General features: G+C 36.2%; 1 protein-coding gene across 5 annotated transcripts in view; it reads right to left on the reverse strand.

Moving 5' to 3' along the window:
* The window catches only part of METTL25 (methyltransferase like 25), a 200,160-nt gene that overhangs the window by 180,651 nt on the left and 4,219 nt on the right, over positions 1-15,290 (reverse strand). For all 5 annotated transcript variants that reach the window (XR_012510797.1, XR_012510796.1, XM_074375331.1 and 2 more), the window contains exons 2-3: positions 2,451-2,615; positions 1,868-1,974 (exon numbers count right to left, since the gene is read on the reverse strand). Coding sequence is in view for 3 of the 5 variants with exons in the window: in XM_074375331.1 (XP_074231432.1) it covers positions 1,868-1,974; positions 2,451-2,615 (272 nt within the window). In the remaining 2 variants the exon portion in view is untranslated. The remainder of the gene's footprint in view (positions 1-1,867; positions 1,975-2,450; positions 2,616-15,290) is intronic.

A 15,290-nucleotide genomic window follows, 5' to 3' on the forward strand; every position in this document is an offset into this window, starting at 1 on the left:
TCCATTACTATGAAAAAAGTTCCTTTAGAGCAGGTCTAATATGAACATTATGCTACTATAAATTTTTTTTCTCTGCATTTTAGAAATAAAATAAATCTGCCTTATTAATTTAAGGCTATTGATGATATAATATTTCATATAAATAAAAGAATAAATGTAGTCAAAATGTAAAGTTATGAAGCATAACAATAAACACCCCTTTCAGATTTGAACATAAGTGATTTATCTGGGAGTGAAAAAAACACCTGATAGGAAAATAGAGAAGAGAAGGAAGACAAAGAAATAAAAGCCCCAATAAAAGGTGTGTTCTGAAGCAAAATACCACTTTAGGACAACCTGGGTTTAATTGCACTGGGAAACTCTAAGAGCTAGTGCAGAACGTATACCTCAGAATCATTCCACCTGGAAAGTCCGGGAGTTGATGTATTTATCAGCTTGTATCAGTCATTGATTCAAGGACGCTCACAGGGAGGAACTAATCCCCAGAACCTGTATGCAGGCAGTGCCTTGCTTCAGCAGCCAGAGAAAACCCACAGGGAAAGAAATGTAGGAAGTGCCAGGTAGAAAGCAGGCTGGCACACCGTGAAATGGTAAAGCCTGAGTGTGTTTGGGTAAAGCATCCAGGAGCATCTGCTGTACCCATGAACCTACCAGCCGTCCTAAGAACTAGAATGTTAGTATTTCCACTGCATATAACAATGCTTTTTTCCACATCCCATCCCCCTGTTTCTCCTACCAGAGGTAAGAACTATTCTCAAATTATTATTTATGATTTCCTTGCTTATTTAGTAGTTTTTTGCATATTTTTTTGCATTAAGAACATATCATTATTTTGCTTAAGAGCTTTTTTTTTTAAAAAAGGTACCATAAACTATGTAGTCTTCTGTAAATTGCTTATTCTTCCCATTCAGTTTTATGTTTCTAATATTCATCCATGTGTTATGTACGGCAACAGTTTGTTAAGTTTTACTATGTACTCGCCCCTTCTACTCCAGCTGAGAGTCACTGCCGTGGTGAGCCTGTTGCTGATTCTGATGGGTGCTACCTACGTGTGATGTACTGGAGAAAAGGTTGAAAACCACTGCCTTAGCTCTTGTCTCTGGTCTCTGCCCTACAGAGCTGTGTTGCCATAAGTGGCTCTGCATGCCTGGCCCAGGCTGTGATAGTTTTCTAATCACCCTCAAACTCTCCACAGGTCTGGAAGAATCGATGGAAAAGATTCTAACACCTAATAAAAACTGAAGAAGGGAAAATCCCCTATTACCCCCATAGATGTTCTTGTAGGCATAAGAAAAATAACTTACTATTTTTATAGGCTAATGTAGGCAATCACTGATTTTACTTTAACATCTGTTTTTAGACATTACTACCTTTCACAAAAGCTATTTTTCACAACAGGAATGCATTATAATTCTGACACTGTGAAAGAATCCAAGCTCTAAAACACAGTTTCTTTGTGTTACTATGATGAGGCAGGTGCCCCAGATTACAGCTTGGTAACCCAGGTCCTTGAGAACACCTAGTAGCAAATAATTTTGCAGAATGTCATATTCATAATGCTGGCTCGAGTTGGAGTTACAACATATCAAAGAGAATTACCATTAACTTCTATCCAATCTGAAAAGAGTGAAATTTATGGCAAAACATTGATAGTCATATCTTACTTTTAGTATGTATTTGTTATAACTACAGTGTATTGGGAAATGAGAGTGTACATTTAAAGAATCAGATATGATGTGACCTATCTCACATCAGCTATTACTTAATGGCATTTAAAGGCTAGACAGTGACAGTAGAAAAGGAAATTTAATGATACCAAAAAATAGCAATAATTTTAGCACCTAAAAACACAGGGCAATACTCTTACCTGCTTTATTCCGCAGTAATCAGCAATACTGCTGATGAGCTCTGACATTGCCTGAACTTCATGAGATTTTTTCAAATTCATAAACTCATCTGGCTTCATATTTTCATCTGAACAAAAATAAAACAAAATACTGCCATTAAAGAAACAAAATTTAGCAAGAATCATCAGCTGATGTTCATGTTTTCTATAATTAAATATGAAAATAATATAGACCTCCTACTGTGGTGTCTCTATGATAGATCTCTATAGTTCAGCTGTTATGAATCAAATTTGCATTGATAAAATAAGATGACCCACAGAACATTATTAAAAATGTCCCTTGACACAGAAAACAATTAACTATAAAGAAGAAGACTGATAACTAGACTACAATGTAGGAAAAACGTGGAGATCTATGACTAAGTTGTCCTGTTTAACATGATGCATGAGAAAATCTACTTGTTTAGCACAAGTAGTCTACCAGGGCTCACGATACAAGGTCTAACAGCAAACTAAGGCCATGTTGGAAATACATACATATATGACCAATATATTGCTTCTAAATGCCTAAAAAACATACATACACACACACAAACACACTTACCGGTTTTCTGTTTTTGATTTCCTTGAAGGGCTACAAGCAACTGTTCAAAAGGAGTACATATTCCCAAGTTTTGTATAGAATAATATTTTGCAGCCAGAGCAAAGGCTTCCACATTCACCAGCTTCTGGGAAGTTTCACAAAATATTTTTGGAAAATCAGTAATACCTAAAAAAATCAGGATAAAAAAAGAAATATTAGCAGTAATTGAATAATTAATAGTTAATCTGAGATTTAAAAAACAAGAAATGAAAAACACCAATCTTTATAACAAATTATAATATTTTCATTTTGGTGTGAATTTTGGCAATATCATTAATGGTTCCATTATATTTGTTATTTAAACTATTAGCTATCTGTAGCTCTTAGTTTTCCCTTAATGCACTAGACAATTACACACTTAGATTCCAAATTAAAATTTGGCCTTGTTCTTGTTGTTGTTTCAAGCCAAAAGAAAAGAAAAAAGTTTAAAATGTTTTAAACTGTAATGTGGTCATTAAATTTATGAATGGCCCTACCTGATGGACAACTGTGAATTTAAAGGAGTTCAGTCCATGCAATACTCTTACTCCCTGTCCACACTTCATGTAGGACAATGGCAATATCCCCAATGAAATAAATGTTATTGTATATATGTGTTCAGGCACTGCCAATATGAATTCTAAAACAAATCAGGTCATGATTAGGTGAAAACAGTTCATTTTCTTCCCATGGTCAGTTTTAAACCATTGTCTAAGTTTCACGTAGAAACTATCAACAGTGGCCGAACGCTCACTCATTTAGAAGAGTATGGTGAACTGTCACACTGTCCATAACAGCCAGTGTTCCTCTCTGGACACATCCTGTTGAAAGCAGATGGGACTACATCTCACCAAGGTGAACTATGCCATTTTCAGGCAGAAGTTTTAAGAGTATCAGAAGATTCATTACACTTTTTTTCCCCAGAACTATTATCGTTGAAGCATGTTTTAGGACGGAAACTGCCTCAGCCCGATTCCCCACGTGACGACAACAAAGACATCACTGCTGTCAAATTACAATGACCAGCAACATACATGACAAGGTAACTTCATTGTTCTTAGTCGCTGAGTTTTTAGGCTTATTACTCCAGCATAATCTTGCCTATTCTAATACACAACAGTATAGTTTTGCTTTTTATTTGTTCAATTTCATTTTACTATAGCCATTTTTAATGCATGTTAATTCATGAAGGTCAAAAAAAGGCATTCCAATTTGTATGTAAGGGTTCAAAGGAACTTTGGATGAAGAAGTCCAATTGAGTCCACTTACTGAAAATTATGTTTAATAATTAAAAGCCCCTATATATTCAATGGCTAAATAAAGTACTTAAAATGTACCCCTTACAAAAGCATGGTGCCAATCAGGAAACAACTTTCGTTCTGCCAGAAAAACAATACCATATGCTATGAAGTCTATTCTTGCAGAGCTGATCCTCCAAAGAAACTTATGAAATTATAAAAACCTACTTAAACACACATGTATCTTTTTAAAGCTAGTATCTATTAAGTTGATGGTACTAATATTCACAAATTAATTAATGAGAATAAAAAAAGAGATGCATAACTTCCATTCCTGAATCAATTAAACAGAAATTTAAACTACAAGAATACTACAGTGAATTCATTTAAGATACATATTTTCTATTATAGAGAGTTCTTTGGACACTTTGCAAACTGAATTTACTAATGCAGCCAAAAGTAATAAAATCCACATCAAAATATTTAGGCATGATACAGAGGGGGAAACTCAGTCAACTATTAAGTGAGACTCTCAAGTTTAAGGGCAGTCTCAACATCCCCAAGTTCCAGGGCAGCAATTTCTTAGAGTGTGATAGAATAAGAGTATTAAATCTCAAAGTGCAGAGGGACTATTATAATAGTCAGTTATTGGACAATGTTGCCAACAGAAAGAAATGTGATGTTTCTGTTGGAAAAGCAAAGGTTCAAATCAATTTAAGTATCCTACTGAAAATACTTGAAAAAATTCCAATCCAAGCTGAATTAAATGTTGTTAATTTGTTTTTAATTACAGGCCTTCTAGTAATTTCAGAAAGAGTCTAAATTGCAAAGATATTATCTTTTGAACAACGCCCACTTTTATAAAATGGATAGTGTTCTGATTCAGTCCATTAGTTTATGCCATTTAGGGCTATGCCAGTCTATTCAGTTAGTCTAGAACTCTGTGAAAAAAATCTTTCTGAATTATGAAAATATAGCTTCTGTACTTTCTTTGTTTTCAAATGATCCAGCCTGTAACTGTCATTACTTGCAATTTTTAGAGATTCAGAGAGACAGAGAGAGGTGTCAACGATTTTTGTCTTTACTTCTACCCCTGAAACAGTATGTGAGAAAAGCTACCTGGCAATGGTAATGGTGCATATAGTCCTCCAAACGCATCCCTAGGTACTTGCATATCGAGTTTGGGTTTGGCAAATAGCAAAACAGAAACCACAGCATCACCCAACTTATCATTTAGTTAATTCTTAGTTAGTTAGATTTTTTTTACACAGGGAAGGCTTTGTTTTTAAATTTGATGCCCATTTCACCTGTATATTATGTGACTTGATTATTTTGCCAACAACTCCCTCTACTGGAAGTACCAGTGCTGCTTTCTTACATGTTTTGTCTTTATTTACTCTAAGTTTTTGTACACCCTACACTACTCCATAGATGTTTCTTATAAGACAGATTATTTGAGCATGAGGGAGTGAGGAGAGCAAAGAGGCAAGAGAGAAGTTATTTCTATAGATATGAGATCAGGATATTCCTGAGTATTCTTTTTTTCCTACAGCAGAGATCAACGTACAAGGGAAGACAGAAAAGTTATATATACACATTGAATTATAAAAATCCCAAACTAGAGAAATGAATAATAATGCTTCAAAGCTAAAGTAGAAACAATCAATGAATATATAATATTTACAGTAAATAAAAATACAATTTTAAAACTAAATGTCTGGTATTTTACTTGAATATTATCTAGCACTTTAAGGAACACAAAGTACGGCAAGGATTCCCACTATCTCATCACTATTTCGGCTAACATTTATTGTACATATACTATGTGCCACGCAATGTGCTAAACAGTTTCCACTGAATGGAACAGACCGATAAGCTAGTTACATAGTGCTCCTATCCCCATTTACTGAGGAAGAAACAAGACTCAGAGAGGCTGCAATTTAGCCAAGCTCCCACAAACACTAAGTAGCAAAGCGTGTGAACCAAGGCTGTATTCAGACCTTGCTCTGAATTCCCACATTTTGATCACCACGCCACAGCAGTGAGTTCAGAGGGCAACAAATGAAATCAGGAAAGACAGCAATTAAAAAAGTGCGAGGCAGATCTGCCTGCCAGACGCTGGTCTAGCAAGAACTCCCTCTGGCAGAGATCAATACATGGCAGTATCTTAAGATAGTTCAGAGTCACTTTATCTTCTTAATTCTTTCACTTTCCTCACTCCCCTCAATACCTCCCTCTTTACCAGAAATGATTCTAAGAGTTTAAGAAATTAAAAGAGTAATTTCTTCATACAAAACTGGTAAGTCTCTGAAAAGGAAATTAAGGGTTTTACGATAAGATGTAGTTGTAGTTATCTATTTCCACGAAGAAAGCAACCCTACTGCTTCATGCCCAGTTGTAAAGCAATAATACTTTGAATGTATCAGGCATTCAGTAAGTAAGGAATGAATGAATGAATGAAAGCAATTCCTCAATACATTTACTACTGTACCATCACAAGGTACACTGGGAGAAACAAATTCTAAGATTCTTTGGTAGCAGTGATCATGGAGGTCACTTAGGAGTTCAACAATACTGCTGGCCCTATCACTGAGAAGAGCATAAAGCCTCATCTCAACCCTAATGTTTACAATCACAAGGCGAAACAAAAGTGATTTAAGATATTTAGAATGTGATACAAGATAAAATGCAATTATGTGCTATAATTTGAGGTTTAACTGTGTTACAGGGATGAGGGCAAAGGTCACTGCTCTTATTGTCACACAGCCTAGAAACGTTCTATGGTCCAGAAGTTCAAGAAGAAATCAACAGTGCCCTCTTAATAACAATCTTCACAAGGACATAGAAATGTTGCGTACTCATTTCTACATGAATGTCCTAAAGATGTCTCCAATGTAGAAGGCCCAAAACTGGTCTGAATGTTCTCATGCTCGCCAAACCTTTCCCTTCTACTTCCTATCCTGTTTAATAGTGTCATCAGTCTCCCAGTACTGAAAAGTCTTCACATTATCTTAAATGCCCCTTGTACCCTCAATCCACATACCCAGTCACCCAATAATTCTAATGTAAAAATGCGTTTCATTTGGGACCCCCCACACTCCCCATCACTATTGTGGTTCAAGTTCTATTAAGTATTATCAGTGTTACTACAATAGCGTTTATAGGTGATTTTTTCCGTATCAATAAAACTCCCATAGCACAGTGCTCAATAAGTGTTGGACAAACTGAATTGAACATGGTGTCTAAAATGGAAATGTACTTATATTCAATGGAAGTTTAATTACATATTTTAAGGTTCTGGCTTCCACAACCATTGACTTTAGGCTTCAATCTTTCACACTTGTTTAGTAGACTTCAGTCAAAAATTAAAGCTGTCTTGCTGAACTATGAAAATTATAGATGGGATGTATTAAATTTTATGAATGTTTGAAAATATCCACAACCCTATAATCTATGTAAGGAAGAAAACAATATTTACCGTTGCTTTTTAAAATAAATCAATTTATATCACTCAATTATGTGCTAGGAAACTTTTTGCCGAAGCTCCAGCATAATTTATGGTTGCATATGAAATGAAAAAAAATGTTATTTCAACACATAAACCATGCTCTTAGAAAGGAGATATAATTAAGAAAGAATTGACATTCGTGTCCTTACTGCGCCAATAGTCACATCACATTGGATGCATATAGTATACGTAACCTGAATTTCAAAAGCACTTCCACATTTAACTAAGTTATTTATAAAAATGAAATTAAATATAAAAATAGGAAAATCTAACCAGAGTATTACTACTCTAACAGACCCTTTCCATAGTTTAATTTGAAGGAAAATAAAAATATCATACAAAGAAATAGCCTATTTAGAAAATTGATTTGGTATATAAAAGTTAAACTTGTTAAAAAAAAAAAAATTCTGGAATGCCTACTACACGCAAGGTAATAACTGAACCCGATAAAGTTAATTTGTTACAATTTTTGATTCATCTAAGGAATATGGTGTCTTACCACTTACAAAGCGTATGGAGAACAAATGTTCAGTGTGGATTCTAGAAGGCTCAGCAATTCCCAGTTACAATTCTTTTGAGATGCCACACGTGCTGTGCTTACTCAGGCCTTTGCACTTGCTTTTCCCTCTGTCTGATACCATCTTCTCTCAAACACTTCCATGGTTCTCTCTCTCACTTCCTTCAGGTCTTTGCTCAAATGTTACCCTGTCAGTGGAAACTTCTCTGTCAATCCTATTTAAAACTGTTAACCCCACTCAACTCTCATTCCTCATTGATCCTTTATCAATTTTTTTTATACATTCATCACCATCTGACATAGTAAGGTGCAAGAGGACACAGATTTTTGTTCACTGCTGTATCCCGAGTAATGATACAGTAACCCAGATGCTGTAACCCAGAATAATGCCTGTCAGAGAAGGTACTCAATGAATGAATGAGTCAATGAATGAGCAAGAACTAGGTTTGAATTCTGGTTCTCAGACTGTCCATCCCTCTGTGGCCATGAGCAATCTATTTATCTACTCTTAGGACTTGATTTCTTTATCTATAAAATGGAGAGGGGGATATCTATTTTACAGTGTTTTAAGGAATATACATATATATGCACATACACATATATGTAAATTTGTACACACACATACATATTTACATGTATTAATTATATACACCCTAAACATCCTAAAACAGAGTCTAGAACATGGTAGGCAACTCCCAAATCACAAAGTCCAAACTAAGTAACTGAGTGTCCTAACACCACACTTGGGACTTTGTTGGATTATAAATACTCAGTTTCTAAATGCAGGGCCCTGCTGGAAGAAAGGAAGTTTGGGCTCTGAGAGATGGATGCAAAACCTCCATTATTAGAATGAAAGCACGACTGGGGACAGGTCAGCTGTAACTTGAGACACAATGTGGAAGTCCAATAGCCAACACGGGTACTACAATCTAAGTAGGTTGAAAGCAAGAATTTTTCAGTGCTTGGGAGCTCAGCGGTTAGCAGTGGACACCATGTCCTACAATCAGCTTTATCGCTCAAGAGAGAATTTTATTACCAATGATTATTTCTTACTGAATTTGATAAGAAATTTTTGGCAGACGGGTTACAATCCTGACTATGCTTTAAAGACCTAATATAGAGTTTCAAGTTTGCTTTAATAGAACATTTTATTTTCCTATATTAGAAGTCTCTACTTTCAGAAAATAACCAAAACCATGAGATAGATTACTAGAAATTCAACAACTTCAAACTCCATTTAAAATTAGAAGCACTGAAGAATAAATATTTATAAATATTTTCTGAAAAATAAATTCAACTTAATAAATCAAATATGATTTTGTTAGCAAAATGCAAAGTAAATTCTAGATCATAAAACTTTAAAAACTGACTTATAATTGTAAAGAATATTTTAAAAATGAACTTATTTCAGTGCAGTAAGTGCTCTGAAATCAATCTCTTGTTCTTCTCTTGTTGCTCCCACAGGCGTCTCATTTCCTACTCTGGCTGTCATTTTCTGCCCCACAGTGCTTCAAGGATGGCAGTATCTTAGTAACTGACACTGCCATTGATCTCTTACTGAGAAGGCCAATATTTTCTTTGTATACATACACAGACTTGGGCCAAGTCTTCCAGGCATTCAAGAATTGAAGAAAAAAAAAAAAAAAGACTTTTCAGTTTGTTTATTATTAAGGCAGGAAAAAACAAAGGACTTTTTGTCCCAGGTAAACAGTAATTGTAAGGATAATTAAATTACTAATAATGGATTTTCAGAGAGTAAAATTAAATCATACCTCTCTCTTAAAACTACTTTTTTCATCACGCATTTCATTAACTTGCGTTTAATTTCATCAGCTATTCTTACTCTAAACTCCATTACTTACATTTCAACAGTAACACAAAATAGATGTGTGTCTATTCTACTGTATCTTAACTGAATTCAGTTATAATCATTGGCCAAGTAAAAGGAACGTGCATAAGGAATCTGCATTAATATACACCTTCTCTATCTAGCACCTACTGTACCTCCGGCAGATCTTGCTCTTTACTGGCTGAATTTTTGTAACGATGTATACAATTCATAAAAACCAGATCAATTTTATTCTTTTGGGGCCATTGTTCAAGGTGGCTGCTGTATAGGGAATAAACAAATAAGATGCCCACCTAAACTTAACATTTACATTTGCTATTTTGACTTAATGATCAAATTAAGAGGGAAAAAATCAGTTTCAGTAACTGTCTCTGGTGTTGCTAAAGATACTGGTCTGAGACTCTGGCTATATCTGAAATGCAGTTTCCTTCACAAAGAGAGAGATGGTTTTCAGTACTTAATAAAGATTAGTTAAATAAATGCTTGAAAATATATAAATATATCATAATAAGGAACAAAATGTGACAAGGGAAAAATGAAGAATGAACACAAGTGTTAGTCTAGATCAAGATGAATTCAAAGAGCTTTGTGAGACTAATAATGCTTTCAGGTGGTTCTTATCCTGAGGTCTAAGAGCTAAAGAAGCTTATGAAGCTTTAGGTGTAAACTTACCTATACAGCTAAAAGTCTGCTGCAAGACACACAGCTAATCAGAGTCAGAGATGAATTAGAACCACGTCTTCTGACTCAGCCTATCCACCTCTATTTCAGAGGAGCAGAATATGGAAAGGATGGCTAATATTGACTAAATGCCTACTCATTTATGTGCTAGGTTTTAACATGTATCTCGTTTACTTCAATACAACTCTTTCAGGCAGGAATTATGATTCCCATTTTTCAAATGAGGAATCTGAGGCTCAAATGCTTAATTTACACAAGATTACACACCACTAAAGTATCAGAGCCAGGATTCAAAGCTGTATCTGACAACCACAAAACCCATATTCTTTCCATGCTGTCTCCTATTTGCTTATATCAACAGCCGAGGTTCCAGCTGGACAGGAGATAGATAACACTGCAAGGTGAAGAACTTTATTTTGTAGGAAATGGAGACCAACTGATGGCTTCTGAGTAGAGGAATGACAACACTAGAACCAAGATTCTGGAAGATAACTGGAAAGTGGCTTGAATGGAGAAGCAACTGAAATATAGAGTCTGAAAACAACAACACCTTGGAAATTATTGCTAAAATTCTGTTGTAAGATTAAAAAAGGAGACAGCTGAACTATTTGCTATGAAAGTGGGAAGCCACAGATGCAAGAGAAATGGAGGAAGGTGAGTTGGCAGATTATGAGCCTAAGTAACAGGAAGAATGTTAATACAATTTACAGGGGACCTTTTTAACCACTGAAGTGATGAGGAGAAAAGACAAAATAGGGAGACCCTAGTAACCATGAAACCATGGAGGCAAGTTTTTTTTTTTTTTAATTCACAGAAAGAATTTAAATCATGATAAAACCATGAATATAGGTTACCATGACAGCAAATTTCTAGTGAAAGGTTAATAATTTGACATACTTTAAACAACAACAACAAAACATAAAATGAGTATCTAAAACAAACAGAAGACACTCAAATTTATTCTGATTGGCTAAATATAAATAAAATTTTAGTAGAATGAGGGGGAAAACGCCTCAGATGAGAAGAATCTCCATGAACTTTGTCTTACTGAACTTCTTAGTGAAATGATATGTGGGAAATCAGAAGTTGGAGGGGTAACCATTAAAAACTAGAATGTAAATTCGAGTTCTAAATGGTCTCATCTAAAAGCAATAAATGGAAAGCACTTTCTACGTATCAAGTAAATAAAATATGATGGCAAATTATCCTGGGCTCCCACAGATTTGTTTACATTTCTGTTCAACCTTACCTATAATTACAGTAGCAACCCAGGAACTGGGCTGACACTTGCCACTATCTTTTTGTAGTGTGAAATTATTTCCACACTTGAAGTCTCCTAAGAAGACCCAGAATATTTTTAACAGGGAAAACAGAGTTCAGGAAAATACATATGGAAAGTGAAAGAAAAAAGTTAAATACCACAGAGTAAAACAGACGACACTAATTATTTCTCTGTTGTTCTCACTTTCTATTTCCAGCATGCTTTCTGGCTTCATGTGTTTCAAATTAAATGTTAGCACAATTTCAATGCACCATAATCACCAGCATCACCACCACCAACAACAAAATACTCGGAATGGCCAAGAAGAAATTTAATCTAATGGGATGCAATAAAAAATAATTTAAGAGAAACCTCAACGAAATAATCTATCACAGGCATAAACTTTCTGTGTTGTTCAATTAAAATTATAGTAAATTAATTACACAGATGTTCACCAAAAGGAACCAATTTAAAACATTTATTCAGCACCGAGTCCTGGTAAGGATCATTTGAGTGACAACAACAAGAAACAGGAGAAGCAGTACAGGGCCTCAGGAAGCTGAAAGAAGGGAGTCAAGAGGCCCTGGAGGCTCAAGCGGAGCCTTAGAGCAGCCCTGGGCTTTGGCAAAGTCACAGAGGATGGCTCTGCAGGCACAGAAACTGGACTTCCTGAGAGCTGAACAGGTTTTCCACAACTGATTCTAAGCAAAGTTATAAGAAATTGACTTTAAAATATAAATTCATTACTTTACATGGGGAAATACATTTAGAGTAATAAACCACATCATTAATTTAATAGGTATAGTCTCCTAATTTTAGAATTACAACTAGAACAAATAAAGCCAGATATTCTTAAAGAACATTTTAATCAAGCCAGGTAGCTAGTTGAGTTTCCTCTGCAGTCTTGAACTATTTCGGTTTCACAAAATATTTTGGTTATCCCAAATAAGAATATTTCTTCTGTTTTGCCTTTTGGAAGATTTTTCTAGACTTATGAAGACCAATTAATTTCTGAAGACCAGATAATTCACTGAAGAATGTTACAGATTTATACATGTACTCATTACTTCCTAAGGATACAGCCTTTTTCCCTTGAAGAGAGTTAACAAAATCTTAATCTCTGAGATGAGATCTAGGAAACTTGTTTGTCTTATCAGCAAAGTATTTAGAAGCTATCCTACTGGCTTTTTTGTGTGTAGATGGTTAATCTCATTTATGTAGGTAATAAACTTTCAGAAATTTTTTACCTCAAATGATGCCTGAATTGATTTTATCTCCAGATTCTCAGGGTATCTTATTATAATCGTCAATGTACTGAATGAAGTACTGCATTTTCACAGAGGGAAAGAATATTACTGATTTCTGTCTCCTCAAATTAAGTTTAAAAAACCTATTAGTTGGATCAAATCACACAAAAACAATAATAAATATAACATGGACAGCGATCACACCAGAAATAACAGATATATCTATTCAGTACCAAATTTCAATGGGTACCTTCAATAACATTCTTTATAGATCTATGCATCACTTTATTCTTTAAGAATAATTGATCTTACTCATCTATATTCCAGAAACTGTTTGATGTGCTAAGAACACAATGAAGCACTGTACTTCTGTTTTTAGCGAGTTTCTAATGTAGTTGCAGAGACAAACCAGTGGACAATGACGAAAGTATGACGTGTTAATATGAGAGAGAATCGAGTTGTTATACAGGAGCATATACATTTCCAAGAGTTCTTGACAATTTGTCTCTTCCAAGGAAAAACCTAATTACACCAACACCACCACAATCATGATTACCACAATTCTCATCACTTACTAACTACAATTTATTGAACCCATGCTATATGTTAGGAGCTACATCACACCATCTTTAATCTCCACTACAGCTCTGTGAAAAACAACAACAATCAGCTGTGACAGACAGACAGCTGCTCACAGCTGGGCCACACAGAGCACACTCTTTCCTACTAATTATGAAAACTTCTACGGTACACCAGTATCAGACAAAGTCTGTGACCATGACAACTCTACAATCATATCTAAACACAGACAGAAACAGGAGCACATGCAAACACAACAGCCTCCATGGAAGGCCCCACGGAGAGGCCCAAGTGTGAGAAACCAAGGTCTCGGGCCAACAGGCAGCACCAGCCAGCCTCTCATGTGACTGAGATGCTGTGGGGGTGAGCTCTCCAGCCTCAATCAAGCCTTCAGGAACAGCAGTCCTCGGCAGTCCTCGGCATTCCCCGCCAACACCTGGACTGTGAAATCATGAGACCCTAAGCCAGATCCATGAGTTAATCTGCTCCTAAATTCCTGACCCACAGAAACTGTGAGAGATCGTGTTTTTCAGCAATAGATAATGTGTAACATTAATGTGTAAATTAATATAATTGTATGTCAATGAGTGTGTACTCTTCCAGTTAGAAGAATTATAAAGGAGGTCGTGCAATTAAACATTCATTAATACTGTGCTTTTAATTCTTAGACTATTTTCTTTTTTGAACATATTTATAACAGCCACTTAAATCCAACATCTGAGCCCAATCAGGATCAGCTCCAATTAATCATTTTCCTCCCCCTCGGGTCACACCTTCCTTTAATTCTATGAACACAGCTACTTAACTCCAGGATCAGAGCTCACATGGAATCAGTTTCCTGAGTATGAATCACAATTTCCTGTTTCTCTGCACATCTAGCAGTTTTTGGTTAAAAGCAGAATTGTGAATAATTTATTGTAGTGGATCTGTTTTGTTTTCCTAGGGATTTTATTGTTGTTGCTCCACGAAGAAGTTAGCCTGCTTGGGCTGGAGCTGTGAAATCTACCTCCCCTTCAGAGCGCAGCAGCTGGTGCCTCTGCTCAGCTGCTGGTTTACTAGCCTGCCCCTGAGGGTATCCCTGGGCCTACGTAGATTAGAAACCAGATAAAAATTTGGGTAGGTTTGATGTCAGATTGGGAGGCTCACCCTCTCTGTAGTTACCTTTGTTTCCAAGGCTCCCCAGCCTAAATTACCAGTTGCTCTCCCAGCCCAGAATTCTGCCCTTAGATATAGGAATTTAATCGGGCTTCCAATTTTTACCACCCAAGCTGTGCACACTTTGGGGGATACACTCCATCAAAGATGCAGCCAATCTGCATAACTTGCCAGAAGCTCTGTCTTTCAAGGGTTCACCATCCTCCTGGTTTTGCCAGCGTTTTTGCTGGACTCTCTGGGTCTCCTGTGGGTGTGTGAGCGTGTAGTCTAGAGGTCAGCCAGGGTTTTAGCCAGAGTTTTAGCTCAGATCTTAGATTCCAGCCCTTCTGTGGCTCTCCTTCCAGAATGTATTCCTTAAATTTCCATCTGCTCTGCTCTCTGAACTTTGTTGTGTCCTCCATGAGCTGGAAGAATGTCGTTTTCCACTGCCAGATCTAGGGGGCTTTGGAGCACCTCCAGCAAGAAAGTCATTAATCCTCAGTTCTTAGCCAACCACAGTAGTCATTCAGCAGCAAACTCTTCTCATGTTTCTGCCTACCTTTGGTCATCTTCTAGAACGTTCCATTAGCTGTTTTTAATAATCTGGCCAGTGTTTGTCATCGTTATCTGCTGGAGGAACTGCCTGACCTCTTTGACCGGCCATTACTTGGAGTACCCGGGATTATTTTAACAGCCTTTCATCCTGTCTTCCTGCATCCACCTTCACCCTCAATTTCCCAGACAGAAGCTAGTGTCACCCCTGGGACATGAAATACACCCATCATAACCCCTCACAAAGTCCTTGCAG

This window comes from Camelus bactrianus, chromosome 12 (genome assembly GCF_048773025.1).
Source record: "Camelus bactrianus isolate YW-2024 breed Bactrian camel chromosome 12, ASM4877302v1, whole genome shotgun sequence".
Lineage (NCBI taxonomy): Eukaryota > Metazoa > Chordata > Mammalia > Artiodactyla > Camelidae > Camelus > Camelus bactrianus.